At 32.1% G+C, this 16,486-nt stretch overlaps 1 protein-coding gene and 1 pseudogene across 1 annotated transcript; one reads left to right on the plus strand and one right to left on the minus strand.

Annotated features, from left to right (window-relative positions):
- Nucleotides 1–1,343: 1,343 nt before the first annotated feature.
- On the minus strand, nt 1,344–2,673 carry LOC133292189 (small ribosomal subunit protein eS4-like; annotated as a pseudogene).
- A 7,299-nt stretch (nt 2,674–9,972) lies between these two features.
- Nucleotides 9,973–11,346, plus strand: LOC133292193 (uncharacterized). Its single transcript, XM_061490569.1, has one exon. It carries the CDS (start codon nt 9,973–9,975, stop codon nt 11,344–11,346), a length of 1,374 nt encoding a protein of 457 aa, XP_061346553.1.
- Nucleotides 11,347–16,486: the final 5,140 nt, after the last annotated feature.

Consider the following 16,486-nt stretch of genomic DNA (forward strand, 5'->3'; position numbering starts at 1 on the left):
GTGGAGCGGTTAGGGATCACTGATGTGTAACGCGCAAGGAGCGCGTGATGCTTGCTGAGGTGTGAGGCAAAAGCCAGTGCATGCAAAGGAAGAAGGCTATATAAGGAGAAGAAAGAGTGAGTGTGCGGGGGCTCTTGGTTCTTCTGGTCCTTTTATTTTTCTGTATTCTTCTTCAGATTTTTAATTTTTATTTCTGGTACTGTAAATAGATGCTACTTTGTTTTGATTAGAACCTGTCGGCATAATACCGAGGCTATTCTGGTGAATAGGACTCGGGCTGTGTTTTACGTTTTCTGCAATTTATTTTCCCTTTAATTTTCGTTTCATTTGTTGTTTTTGTAGCTCAGCCCTTATGGGTATGAGCTAAACCTTTCAAGGTTGGGTGTAGGTTACCCGAACCACAGTAATCGATGTTTGTTAATTACTTTTGTTAAACTTTGATTCTCAGTTGTTTAATATTGCGCTTTTAAGTAAATATTCTGTCATTGAGGCCTGATGGTAGATATTATGTTAGGAAGTAGTCATTGAGAGGTGACTAATTCTGGAAATGTGTTAAGCACATGGACTTGATTGTGAGAGCATTCAAGGGCTTTTACTCAGAGATGAGGACAGCCACCATGTAATGTTGGACTTGAATTACATGAGTCTTTGCTTCATTTAGCACAAAGATGTGTAAATGATTGTTTAGGATAAAATGATTTTAAGAGATTAAAATCAATAAGAAGTGATCTATTAACTGAGAGTTAATTTTTAGTAATTTGTAATTAACATTCATTCAATGGCTGTTGGGGAAGGTAACCGAAGCTCAACCTATTTTTCCAACCAATTTCACAAACTCATTTTTCTGTTCCTTTGATTTTTAATTTCTCAATCATCATTCTGTTTTTACAATTTTGTTTGTCATCTAAAAAATCTTTTTACATTAGATACTCAAATTGTTGTCCTACTATTTTTCATCCTCTAGCTCAAGAAATTAATTCAAAAAATTATAAAAAATAGAGTAATGTGGTCAGTGCTATTTTATATTAGTTTTGCTTTTGTTTTATTTTTATTTTTATTCTCTTTTTAGATTAGATTCATTTTTAGCAATTGCAAATTTTAGTCAAGTCAAAAACGCCAAAAAATCTTGTGGGAACGATATTGGGGTCTCAAATACGCCCTATATTACTTGTTGTCACGTATACTTGGGCGCTTACTTGCATAACTGTTAGCAAGGCAACACCCAACATGGCCAAAAGTTAACCTATTGAGAACTCACATGAAGGCTAGTCCAAAATTGTGATACTAAAATGGAAACAAAACTACTACTCTCATGTTCAGCCGCAAATATTATGTAATCAAATTTATGCAGCTGCCTCCTGTTGAGCAGCAAGCCTCTTTCTAGCTTCCTCAATGATAGACAATTTGATACCTCGGCCTTTGGGAAGAGACACCCAAGGCTTTGTTCCTTTGCCAATAATGAAGACATTTAAACTCATGACCAGTGGCATCCTGCACATGTATTGTCTCAAAACTTCCCTTGTGCTTCTCCCTGCTCTTGATTATACCAACTCTACCTCTGTTCCTTCCTCCAGTAACCATAACAACATTCCCCACATCAAATTTGATGAAATCAGTTATCTTGTTAAGTTCCAAATCTAGTTTTTAAGTGTCATTAGCCTTAATTAGGGGATCAGGATAGCGGATGATGCGGCCGTCGTAGGTGTTCAGATAGGGTATCCCTTTGTGCCCAAACTGAACAGATCGAACCTTGCAAAGCTTAAACTGCAAAAAGTTGGGAGGGAAGAGAGATTATAAAATCACTATAAAGAAATCTACAAGACTAACATGATAACAAGCATGTGCAATGAAACAAGGATATAGTAATAAGGAGATTATTGTATAAATAATCATTTCCTGTTAGCATTCCTTGTCCTTTGAGAAAGTGTACAGATCAGAGATATATTCAAACAAGTTTTCAATATATTACTTTAAGAAGTTCAAAATTAGTTCATTCAACTGCACAGCTCCTTTAGTGGTGCCAATAAGGATCAGTCAGTTGTTATACATTATATAGTGGAAAAAGAACAAATATACCATTCATAAAACTGAGCAATTTTATATCTAGAGTTAAAATTACAGAGATTATGAAGTATTAGACTAGGGCAAGATAGTCACTACCAAAAAAGTAGATCCATAAACCTGCTTACATGGATTCTCTAAATACTTACTACATTTCCAAATTGACAAGAAATGATAATGGAAAATTGCCAACATTGTCCTCCAACCAATCAAAGCAATAAACTTGATATCAAAATGTTAGCAATGCCATATACGATACTAAGATTCAAGTCTAAATGCACATACCCATAAAACCAGCAGGATATGTCGTGTCTGTCCTAACCTTGCCATCAACAAGAATGTGGCACTGCATCAAGATGGCAATTACTTCTCTATATGTGAGAGCATACATTTAGTCTGTTCCGCAGGATAAGGATCAAAGGCAGGCACTCTCTTGATTTGTGGGGTCCATATGAAGGTTTTGGTGCCTGTATAACCAGACAAATTTAATACGAGTTCAAACGGAGAATACAAATGAAAACAAGTAAAACAATATTACTGACACGAGAACTCAGAATAATGTTCATACAAAGGCACCACCAAGCTTGTCAAGCATCCAATGTTTTGGGGCATTGAGCCTCTTCAAGTGTTTCTTCAACCCTCTTGCCTGAAAAAAGTGAGAAAAGCTTAAAATTAGATTATTAAGTAAAATTGAAGATGTTGTATATTTCCTGTCTACGCCAAGCAATTAAATTTTTTTAAACAAAACCACAAAAAAAAAAAAAAATAGTATTCAGAAAGTTACTGTAGTATACACAAAACCAAAAAAAAAAGATCAAAAGGAAACATCAGCAAGATCTAGGCTTGAAAGCAAGCCACATCAGAAAGCAACTCCCAACTCATCAAACCTAGGGTGAGCCAGTTCGGTTGAGTCATGATTAACTTGACTCTATTCAACTGAGAACTAAACAAATGAATTGAGGGATTGAAATGAATCAGAGAACAACTCAGAAAGTTACCCAACTACGTCTATAAATAATTCCAATGGCAAGACAAAAGACAACTACTCCTGTTGGTCGTATGCCCAAATAGAAGTTGAACTCACAATTTCCAAAATTATCTTTGCTAGAAACAATCATAAATCATGAATATCTATACATTTTCTATTATACAAAAATAAAATAAAGCTTTGGCTCCCCTTTACACATTTCTATTTTTGCAGGTTTCAAAACTAGTAGACATCGTATTGAAACTTCCAACATTATAACTGATCCAGATTTTACTTAGAAAATGACAAGCTGAATTCATTTCTTAAAGAACAGGAAAGCATCTATTATGCAAGAACCAGGAAGACAAAAGGTAAAACTAAAAGAACCTAAAGTCAAGCACCAGCTAGAAAACCAGCAATGGAAAACCAGAAATCAAAATTTATAGTATAATCCTCCAAAACATGAAACTATGAGATTATTCTCAAGATATATTCAAAATGTAAAGAAAAGAAACAAATAATCAATCAAAATCTTGATCCAATTTATAATCTAGAGTGTTAAAAACTAAACTTTATCCTCATTCACATACATCACTAGCGAATAACATTAGAAGGTGTACAACATTTACCTCCCTCACCACTAAAATAACAACCCCTTTTAAGTCCTTAACTAAAACTCAAGAACACATTGCATTCACACAGACAACAGCACACACAAGTAATAGTAAACCTCAAGAGAATAAAATTTTAGCAGAACCAGCTATACCCAAATGAAATGAAACACAATAGATAGTAAATTCATAAAGAATACAAAGATATTAAATTTAAGGGAAAAAGGGTGCCACAAACGAGAAAAGGAAAATGTAAAAAGTAAATTAAAAAAAGAAAAGAAAAGAAAAAAGAATTAGAGTGTGATAACAGGAACCAATGAGAAAGTGAAAATGTCGTATGAGGTTGAAAATTAACCATTTTGGTGTCTTGTACGCAGAGATCAACGGGTTGAAAATTCCTCCATTTCGTTCCACAGTTTACACATATTCTTCCATAAATTCGAATCCCCATTTCGAAACACAAATTCACCATCTCCCCTACTATTAGCTCCATATTTATCATGCAAAACTTTTGCCCATAATTGGTTCGGATTCGAGTGAAAATCGCGGGCCTTCCTAGCCAAAAAGGCATCATTGTGAAAATCTCAATCTCACAACATATGGCTCTAGGAATCTTACAACTTTGCATTTGAAGAAAATGGCATTGCACCCATAACTTAATTTCTGTCCGGAAATCTCTTCAAAGAGATTAAGGCAGTCTTTCGTTGGCGAGAAATTTTTTTTACCGGCGAAACGTAATTGACATGAAAATGGTTGAAATGTAAGTTTGGTATGAAAATGTAAAAAAAAGTTATTTGGTTAACCTAAATATTACCAGGAAATTTATTTAAATATGCAAAATTTATGTTCGGAAGAAACTTTGCACCTGTTTTTTCACTTTCCTAGTCATCTCAAAATATCACATCTCAAGTGGTATTCTGTAACAGTGAATTTCATCCAAAAATCAACACAAAAGTCATTTTCCCATCTATCCTATTTGTCTAGTATTTTTTGAAAAAACCTGAACCAAACGTGGTATTTTTCAATATCCAGTTACACTTTTCCATCAATCTCAAAATAAACCTTCAACCAAACAATATCCAAGACACTTCGTCATAATTTCGAGTTGTTGTTCACTAGCGTCCAAAAATAACATGAGATCATCCACAAACGTCAAATGAGAAATACGAGGACGCACCCCCTTTCATCGTAATTTCGGAGTAAATGATTTTTAATGTTTCTAATAATCTAGTTGTTAATATTTTCTTAATATTTTATTGGGGAATATAACTAGGGGTGTTAACGGGCCGAGCCGAGCTGAGCTTTGGTCTTAAAAGGTTAAGTCTGTGATTAAATGTGTCGAATATAATTATAGGTCTGTGACTTGTCTTATTTACAAAAAAAATAAAAGTCTGATTTGGCCTGTTAGCATGTTAGAAAAAATAAGACAATACAAATTTATCCAAAACAGAATATACAATCAACAACATTAGTAATTCCATAAATATTCATAAATTCAATATATATCGAAACAACATAATATAGAACAAAATTATTCAAATATTTTGTTTAACTAATAAAATAGGGGTGGAATGGATCGAGATGAAAGAGAGGCTATTACAAATAGTATAAAAAATATAAATAAAAATAAAAATTAATATACTAGGTCAGCCTGAGAGGCTCCAAGACCGAGCTTTTGAATTGGAGCCTGAGGTCTTTTTACTAAACGAGCTTTTATACAAGTCCAAGCCTTGTTCCAACAACCAATATTATGCATGTAAGCCTGAGCCTTCACGAGCCGAGCCAAAGGTCCCTGACTCGTTTATCACCCCTAAATATAACTATAAATTAAATTATTATTAGCACTTGTAGAATTAATTAATTTGTTCTTGTATTAAAAAAAACAAAAATATGCTTTAATACAATGCATGCAAATAAAAGTTATTTGTAACGGTTTTATTGTTTTAGGGGATAATAAATCAATTACCTTATACTAACAATTACTTCATTGTCTCGTCTCAATGACTTATAGAGAAAAAGCCTTTAAACAAAAATGTTTTCTAAATACAACATGATATGGGAGAACGGGGAGATGCGGCTTGCATATTTAAATATGTTTTAAGTATGAGAAATAATCTCATTCTTTAAAATCATTCTTAAAATGTTCCTAACTTTTTTTATCATCTCAAACTGAGTTAATTTAAGTAAAAACTTAGTCAAAAAAGAAAAAGAAAAAGTAGTTGACATGTAAACTAATCGAAAAATATTGTAAATGTACAACAAAAGATTTTGTTCAACAAGCAAGTATTCTTTTTTATCTTTTGTACATCCCATCTCCTTTAAAACTCATTAATAGTGTAAAGATAAACAAGTGCTAGTTTAATTTGTCAATTAATAATTAGCGGTCTTATGCATTTTAAAATTTGTAATCGAAGTTTTTTTTTTTAATGATTAACTAAAATTATTTATTATATGAAAAAATATTAACGCAAAATTTCCTTTCTTTTTCCTACTTAAACAATCCTCTTTATACGTTGGCGAATTTATCCCTTAGCGCCCCACCACAGCTTAAGTGGGTTTTCAAAATTCTTTCCTTTGGATAAGAAAAGAGCTGGTAACTCAACAAAAATTAATTAGTTCTGCATAAATATACTAGCATGATAAAATTTTGGCACTTGGCACCATCAACAATAACTTTATGTCAGTAATTTTCGTACATTATATTAATTAGTTTAATTTTTATAGTTTCATTTTGAAAGTGATCCAATTAAAAATATAAATTTTCACATAGTTTTTTTTTTTAATGAGACTAATAAAAAGAAAAGAAAGCTTTTTCAAGCGTTGGATACGCCCTCAGCTTAAGAAAATAGGTCAATTTTCTTTTAAACAAAAATTATATTTTGATCATTTATAATAAAAGATAACTTATGTTCACTATGGCGCACATAATATGAAGGGTCCAAAAGATCAAGGATTACCTACAAACTTTTGAGGTAAAATGCAACTTTACAAGGCAGTGCAATTTTCAAGTATCATTGCACAAGACAGGCTTACTTATACGGAGTTATACTCTACATTAAAGAAGCATTAAAAACGAACCAATAGGAATCTCAAAAAAAAGTAAAGACAAGAAAAGAAAAGAAAAGAACTGAACAGAACAATGAATACATGACACAGTGCAAAAGAATCCCAATTTGGTGTCTTGTCTATGCTTAGTCACGAACAAGAGAGTTAATCAAAATAGTGGCCTCATCTGCTGTGGGAGCCGTATCATCTGGTCAAAACAAGGCAATGTCAAAAAAATACAATATAATCATCACCAAGTTTCTGATTAAGCTACATTATATTCTCTCAAAAACATTGACTATTAATTGAATTAGTAAGGAAGAAAATAACAAAATAATTCAATTCAAGGCCGTGGGAGATTACTAACACACTATAGTTGAAATTGCTGTGTTGAAAAATTGACTAAAATGCTAACTGATTTAGTTTTTGATTGTTTACCTGAGATTGAAGCTGGTAAATGTGAAACAATGTTATGAATGATGCCTCCACTGCCACTATTAGCCCCATTCTCTGTCTTCACTCGTTTGATTTTCTCATCAATTATGATTTCCTCTTCTTCATTGTCCTTCTCATTTTCCACCACACTTTCACCTTCAAATTGATGAAAGAAATTAGAAACCAGATTGCTGATGAGTCCTCCCTCTCCAATATTTTCAACCCCTCCTCTTTCTCCATGATCACCTCCATCAACAGCAGCACCTTCCTCTAACTTAAACACCCCATTTCCACTTTCATCTTTCCTAGTTCTTGGACTCAAGGGAGTGATCAGTGTGGAAATCAAGTTGTTAATAAGACCTCCACCACCATTGCCTTTAGCTTCATATTCAGCAGCAGAGTCTTTTCCTGTGTGTTCTCCACCAAGATTCTCTTCTTTCACCTTTTCAACTTTCTCTGTGGAGACAAACCCCTCTTCCTTTTCTTCACAATCTATTCTTTTAGATCCATCTTCAGAATTGAGATTCATAGAAGGAAGAAAGCTCTGAACTTCTGTTACACTGCCTTCCATAGTATATGATTGTGGTTTGTGAATTTCTCTTGCACGCTTTAACGAAATAAATAAACATCAACATAGGATAATTAATATATATAGAAAGGGGTACAAACTCTCTTTCAAGTGTTAATCTTTGTTTAATGAGAAGCAAGGGACATATTACACGTGCTCCAAGTTCTTCACAGGTGTTGTCTCTTTGAACAAGTTAAGCCAATCAAATTAAGACAAGTGGTGCACTACTAGGCAATTGAAGAAGGGCATTGTGACTCTTTATGTAGAGTCGGTGAGATAGAGAATAAAGAAGTCCTTGGACTCTGTAGCCACCCTGATCTCTTTTTCCTGATTGATAAATTGTTAACCCTTGATAATCAAAAAGGATAAGAGTAAAAGGTTGAAATTATCTTAAGCCAAACTTTCTTCCCCTTGAGATTATAATTATAATTATAATTAAACTATTTAAATGATACGTTAACATGTTATTCAATAGTAGTTAGTAAGTGAAATCTAAATTAAGAAATAAATCAATATACTTTGACAACCCTACTTTTGTACATAGTGTTACACTACAAAGATGCCCTACATATGCTGTAAACTGTTAAAATTTTCTTCTTAGATATTTCAATTCACTTAACTCCCATAACGTTCAAACAGCTTTGTACACTGACACACCCTAGCCGCGTTACTGAATTTAATTAAAATCCTGCTATTCTCATTCCTATGATCCAATTTTATTTATACAATAATATCCAAAAAAAAAAAAAAAATTATTTATACAATGCCATGACTCTTGAGTCTTGAGTCTCTTCAAGCATGTCACCCTCCACTTCGATCGTACAAAGAGGAACCACCAGAGTCACCCATACTTGCATCTCGGATTTATCAGGTATTGATGTTTATTTATGTTAATTATTCTTAAATATAATTTTTAAATTTAACAACTAGTAGACAATTACAATCAATAATCTAAATTAAGGTATAATCATAGTTGTTAAAATCTTGATTTATCAGTACGATTTTATGTTTTTATGATTTTTTGTCATCAAAATAATTTTATCAATATTTCAAAGGCTTTTACGATTTTTTAATCCTCTCCCATTTTATTTAAAATTTTGATTTTAACAACATTGGGTATAATATATTCAAATATATTAATAAGGCTACAAAGTGTAATACAACAATTTTTGTGATTTTCTTTAATAGGGAAAATATTTCTGCAGTTAATGCAGATAAGTTATCTGCATTTATTTCTAAAACGAAGTCATTTTGGTATTGAAATCTTAAAAAATTATAAATATAAAAACTATTATAACCCTGATATAAATTAAAATTACAAAAATACCATGATTTCCGTCCCAAAACGACGTCGTATTGGGCTTACTGCAGATAACTTATTTGCAATAACTGTAGAAAAAACGAACCCTTCTTTAATAGTTAAACGATAAAACTATGGGTTCTTCTTTTTTACAATCAATGTAGATAGCTTATCCACAGTGAGCTCAAAACGATGTCGTTTTGAGACGAAAATCAAGATACTTTTATAATTATAATTTATTTCAGGGTTATAGTATTCTTTTTCATTATAATTTTTAATTTTTCAATCTAAAACGACATCTTTTAGAGAGCAAATATAAATAACTTATCTAAATTTACTTTAAAATCATTAAAGCCTTAAACTATAATAGATTAGGGATTTATACTCCTCGTGCGGCACCAAAATAAGGTATTTTCCTGCAACTGGAAACGACGACGTTTTGCCTTAAACCCCTTCTATTCTTTCTCTTTCTTTCTTTGTATATGTATTATGTATATGCTTTTCGGCTTCCTTCATGTTTTCATATTACACTTGCAATTTGCACATACGAATCACGTTTGATTTCTCTTCCGCGGAGTTGAAATCTTGCTCATGTCATGATAAATGGGTTTTCTTCCTTGAATACTCCGTTGAAGACCCTTTTCATTTTCCTTTTCTTGGGTGTTCTTGGCTTCGAAGTATCTTGTCGACTTGCCACATTCTCCACCGTGCAGCACCAGCACCAGCGTGAAGCACCAGCACCAGCACCACCACGCCCAATGTATGTGATGTGCATTTCCTTGTCATTTATATTTATTTCATTAGACTCATATCAGGTTTTTCTTTCTTTCTTTTTCTGGGGTCAATTTTGATTTTAATTTTTCTGTTAATTCTATAGTTTCAACTTTGAGTGATTGTGGACCTAAGAGTATTTGGTTTTACGTTTTTCTCTGTTGGTTGTAACAGAGATTTTTTGGTTGGTCTGATATCTTTTCTCTTTAGAAAGATGACATCACATAGCGAAGAAAGTTCTGCATGTTCATCACTCTTAGCACAAACTCACTGTGTTGATAGCACGCAAATGGAACAAGCTGAAAGCACACTAATCAGAGAGAGCAACAGCAAAGAAAACAATCTGAGTGTAAAAGAAGAGAAGAAACGTAACAGCAGATGGGCAAATCTTCCAGATGATGTCCTGGAACTGATTATGAAGCGTTTGAGCCTCAAAGATTACCTTGGATTGCGTGCAATATGCTCCCCTTGGAGGGCTACAGTTGCTAATGCCATTTTAAACAAACATTGCCACCCTTTACCTGAACTGCCACTGGTTGTCCTCAACTCTCATGAATCATACACATTTTTCAACTTGAGGACAGAACGTCTACTTTGTCCCAAAACACCACTATTTAAGAATATGCAGACCTTTCATGGCTCAGTTGAAGGATGGATGATTGTGAGTGAATATGTTAACGTGGCTAGTCTAAATATCTTTTTCTTCAATCCAGTGACAAATGCTAGAGTCTTTGTCCCATCAATGTTGAACTTTCCATCCAACTCTCCCCGTCAAGATAATTTGTTATTGGGAAAAATGGTGGCCTCCTCCAGACCCGATTGTTCTGGTTGTTTTTTGGTTGGTCTCTTTGATGATTATTGTCACATTGCATTTTGTAGAATTTCTGTCGAGTCATGGTCTACAATTGAAGCAGATAAGGATTCAGGGGTTCATTTTATTGATGTGGAAATTATTGATACTAAATTGTATGCTAGAACTGACAGATCCTTGAATACCATTCTGGTTTTTGATCTGCAAGATTTCAGTGATGAACCTCCAAAGCCCAAAGTATTAGCTATGATCCCAGTCCCACAAGTGCCACCACCAGTATCAAGATTATTTGGTAACATACGATTTGACAGGGGTAATTTACTCATCTTCTTAGCCAAAGATGATGCAATCGGAGAGTTATTCCTCATTTACATGTTCTGTAACTCAGCTTATGAAACACATAATGTTGGCTATATGAACCTCGTCATGCAATATGTTACCCCACCTACGATTACCAGAGTTGATGTATTCAAGTTGAACACAAGTAATGAAACAAATCAGTGGATCAAGGTTGATAACTTGGGTGATCGTGTGATGTTTCTTGGCGGTAACAAGTGCTTGGTAATGTCAAGGGCCGCACTTAACAGCACTGAAGAGTTAATTGCGGGAAATAGTATCTATTTTATTGTTGAATTTCATTGTCCTGCAAACCCAAGGGTAGTCTTTCGATTGGGGATGATTAGCTTGACTGATAACAGCATCAAATATAAATATTTTTCTCTGGTTAAATCAAGTCCTTTTCCCCCTAATCTTAGTTGGTTTGTACCAAGTGTTTAATAATTCACTGTTGACACTTCCATAAGTGTAATGCTATGAATTGATTACTATTTATTTTTGACATGTATTTTCTGCTTGGTTATTGGCTTTCTCTTCTATTCAAGACATATTTATGTTGCGGATCAATTAGGTTAAAGTGTTTTAGCCAGAGAGCATGCAGCATATGAAGAGAGTCATCGGAGACTTTAAAAGCCATTCTCCATGCAGTTGGTATATTTGGCATCCCCAACGGTACGGTATATATCTGCAAAGCCTACAGTGTTAATCGCATATTAAGGATTTAGTCAATTTCATGGTGTGTAAATAATAAAAGCATTGCCAACTTTAGTTGCATTGTTGCTGGTCTTTCTTTTTTGGACTACTCGTCTTCATTTACTTTTGCTGTTTTTCATGCCAAATATTGTTGAATCACTCATAAACAAATCGCAAACCAAAAGAGAAGGAAGGAGAATTGACACAGTGTTTTATCCTAATCATCCGGTGTAGGCTCTTGTCTATATTATATTCAGCTCATTGTCACTCTTATAAGTCACTTGATTTATAATAAGACCTTCAGTTGCTTTTTTGCTGACTCGGTTAACAATGACTTTAATTAACATGCGAAATATAAACCATAGCTAAGGATAGGTTGAAAGAAATTGGTATACCAAGGAGTGTTCACGTGTACCGGAAGAAACCGAACAACATTCCATAAATGATGGTCTTTTTATGACAGAGTAGTAATAGTAAGTTATATTGAAGAAATGATAGTCAATTGTCTATTGTCATCCAACATCAACAACGTCACTAAATTTTTCTCAACGTAATAAGGTTGAGTAATCAAGTTTATATATGTCTTAACTTTTTGTTTGTTCTGGTAAATAGAAGGCATAAGAACGGGCCACTGTTCTTCCGGCGCATTTGGAATGCTGAGGAACCATGTTTTACATTTGTTACAGATCTAAATCAATATATATATATATATATATATATATATATATATATATACATGAACTAAATGAATATCTATTTATATTGATATTAAACAACAAATTCTAATTAAAAAAATGAAATAAGTTATCAAATGTTAATATATTAAGAAAATATTCCTAAAAAATCATTTCAGATACTCAATAATATTCTAATAAGATACAACTATTATTTTTTGTTCATTTTCTAAGATATAATTAAAATGTTATGAGATATTTTTTATATATTTTAAACATAGGTGTAATGTGTTGAAATATATTAATAAGTTGCAAGTGCAAAAGGATAGTTTTTTAGAAAAGGAATGTGTTTTAAATAAGGGTTCGCTTTTTCTGTAGTTACTGCAAATATGTTATCTGCAGTTTGTCCAATACGACGTTGTTTTGGGATGGAAATTATGGTACTTTTGTAATTTTAATTTATTTTTGGGTTATTATAGTCTTAATAATTATAATTTTTTAATATTTCAATCCCAAAACGACGTCGTTTTAAAAATAAATGCAGATAACTTATCTGCAGTAACTGCAGAAATATTTCTCGGTTTAAATAAATAAGTGAATACACAACAAAAATTAAGAGAAAAGATCAAAACCCCGGTAGGTTTGTTTCAAAATTATTTAAATTCCTGTATTTTTTTAGGAATATTTAATGTTTGCCCCTTTAAATAATATAGAATGTGTCATTTTCGTCAAAAGTATTGCGTTTTATAGTGAAAGAAAAAGTTACATACGGTGAGAGAAAGTGTGAGGTTTTTTGTTGATTTAAATATTAAATAAAAAATGATAATTTTAACTAAAATGACTGTTATTTATAAGGACAAATATTTTTTCTATTTGTTAATGACTTATATTTTCTGTGATTTTTTTCATCTAAATTCACCCTTAACACCATTAAATATTGAGCTATTCTTTTCATTTTGTGCCTGCAAATAATAAAATAACAAATGGGAGATAAGTAATTAAAAAAGAGAATTACAAGGGTGTAGGTGATAAAATATTAAGGGATAGGTTACACTTATCTCCACTTTTTCCTTACGACCGTTGGATCAATCAAATCAATGACTTTAACTTGTAACTGTTAATTTAATTTTAATTTAACCATAACAAAAATGGTTTAAAGAAAAAGTAATTGTAAGTATAACCATAATCAAATAGTAAACATTTTTTTTTTTAATTTTTCCCTTGCAATAATTAAAAAAATCCACAAAAAGAAAAAGAAAATATTTGATGTGATCCCATTATGGAACTGAACAAGCCATTGAAAAAAATAATGTGTTCATTTAAAATAGGGTAATATTTCTATGCAGTTGCATAAGAGAGAAATATTTTCCTACGTACTCACATAGTCACATTGATAATTGAGTTATTTTTTTTTTCTCTCTTAGTAGGCTCCACAATTGTATGTGAGTGTAGGCAAATATTTCTCTCTTATGCAACTTGAGAGAAATATTACCCTTTAAAATATCATCCAGATGCATCTTGTATATTTGTCATAATATGTGTCTTATGTTTGTCCATCAGTGTATTTGAGTGTATCATTGTTAATATATATATATATATAGATGGTTGCTAAAGAAAAAATTATTATAATTGAAATTGATAAATTTTTTATTTTATTTTAATTCTACTTATTTAAAAAACAAAATTTGAAAATAATAAAAAAATGGAAATAGAGCATCAATAATAATTTTATTTATATTTTACAAAAAAATTAAAAAATTTATACTATCTAATCATAACTTAGTTAAATTGCAAGAGTTCCCAAAAACATAATAGTGATCATCTCAATTTTAATTTTTTTTCCAGCATTCAAACTTAGTACGATAAACAAAACATCTTTTATTTATATTGATCATCTACCTTATTAGCTTGTTCGGTTTCCTATTGCATGTCCATCACTTCAAGTTCTTGCTTTTTGTTAATTTTTGCTTTTTTTTTTTTTTTTTTGTAATTGAAAGGACTAAAGCCCGAAACAAAACAAACAAAAAAACTAAGCTATTACCAAAGTATGTATCTCTCCCAATAGAAGAGAGATCAGTTAAATACAACAAATAAATACTAGGAGAAGGATCCCCACATAAAATTTTATGGACTCCCTCTTTAGCATCACAGATATAATTAGCCATTTAGTCTGTGCACGTGTTGACCTCTCTATAAGCATGGCTAAATTTAACCCTCCAATTTTTTTGTAACCATGTCTGTATCCAAGTGATCAGATGACCCTCACGGACTGCTGCACTATCCTTGGTGAGCACAAAGATAGAACTCTTTGAATCACTTTCAATCTCAATTTGACGAAAACCTTCACTCCAGGCAAGCTCCAATCCACGAAGGATTCCCCACAATTCCATTTTGAAAGCTGATCAAGAACCTAGGTTAAACGCGAAGCCTTTTATGAATTTCGAATAATGCCTCCACAAGCTGCTAGAAGTGGATTTCCACGTGCAACCCCATCACTGTCAGCTTCCGGAAACTGCCACGCAATGTTGACTACCATAGTCCTCTTGCCCACTCGATGACTGTTAGGAGAATTGAAAGCTTGACCTACCTACCTCACCAGATTGCTAATTATGTGTTCCCTTATAGATAAATCCGAGATAGTAGCCCATGCCGAACCTCATTATGCCAGCTCCAAATCTTCCACACTGATAAAAAAAAAATTGATAACCAATTACAAGGCAAGTTTAACCCCATAATTCCTTTTGTATTAATCTCTAGGCAATACTTCATATCAACCTCAAAGAAAACAGTCCCAAATGTGGAGGAAATCAATTTATCCCATAGATTTTTCACCTCAAGACAATCCCTCAATGCATGAAGGATTGTTTCGCTGTCAATTTTGCATATTGGACACCTATCAGAACCTCCTCCCCAACGGACAATGCTCTCCATAGTAAATAACCTACTATGCAAGATCTTCCATATCAGAACTTTGGTCCTGCGAGGACTATACCAACTCCATAACAAATGCCAGCTCCATAGTAAAAACTATTGAATACGTTTTTACTTGTTCATTAGGGCAGAATAGATAAATTAACCTAGTATTTAAAGATGGACCTAAATAGAAAAAATCATAACTGAAATAGATTATAGAAAAAATAAAATATAAGGAATTAAATAAATTTTTATTTTTTGGAAATTGTTCAAAGGATATCCCCAACCGAAAGTCAAGGACTAATCTTCTCAAGACAAGAGATAACTCGATCATAGTACAATCTCGAGGAAGAATTAAATAATTTTGAAACAAATCGTGAGAATCTTAAACTTTTTCCTAAAATAAATTAGAATTTAATTGCATTCACGCCTAAAACATATCATAAATTCCCCTTACCCAAATCAGAAACACTTGCACCTCAAATGAATTCGACTGTTTCTTTGATTTTAAACAGAAACGTTTATTAACGAAAAGGAAAAAGTTTATCCATATTTTAATTCAATTATTACGATATTATTACTATCAAATAATATTATTACCAATGTCAGTACCATATCTTAACCCTTGATTTCCATCAATTAACGGTCATCATTTATTGCGAATTAATAATTAATTAACAAGTTTGATTTGTGAAAATAATAGCCATTGATTGGTGAAAATCAACGACTAAGATATGGTAGTGACATTGATAATAATATTATTTGGCAGTAACAATCTGATATATATATATATATATATATATATATATATATATATATATATATATATATATATATATATATATATGATATGATTTATTTCAAAAGATAAAAAATTTAATTCACAGGGTTATACAAAAAGAGATAAATTATAAGATATTTTTAAATAAGAAAGGAAATCCTCAAAGATCCTCTGAAAATACTTTTCAGAATCTGAAATGATTTAATTCAAAAGATAAAAAATTTAATTCCCTGGTTTATAGAAAAAGAGATAAATTATAACATATTTGTAAATAAGAAAAGAAATCCTTAAAGATCCTCTGAAAATACTTTCAGCTTAATTAAATCCCAAAGTGTCATTCTATTGAACATGGTTACTAGCCGTTTTATTGGGCGAGCCTTTTTGGTGATGTAGATCTTGGTGTTGATGACTATTTAACGATAGAAATTACAAGAATGAAATATGTATTGATAATTTGATATAATACTTTATGATGCATGTCATCTTTTGTCTTTATTGGTAAATATGATGTCATCTTTAA

The sequence above is a fragment of the Gastrolobium bilobum genome, unplaced genomic scaffold (assembly GCF_033153095.1).
Source record: "Gastrolobium bilobum isolate Gb01-03AN ecotype WA unplaced genomic scaffold, APGP_CSIRO_Gbil_v1 utg131450, whole genome shotgun sequence".
NCBI lineage: Eukaryota > Viridiplantae > Streptophyta > Magnoliopsida > Fabales > Fabaceae > Gastrolobium > Gastrolobium bilobum.

Coding starts and splice junctions, on each gene's coding strand:
- LOC133292193 (XM_061490569.1), top strand. CDS start 9,973: ATGACATCACATAGCGAAGAAAGTTCTGCATGTTCATCACTCTTAGCA.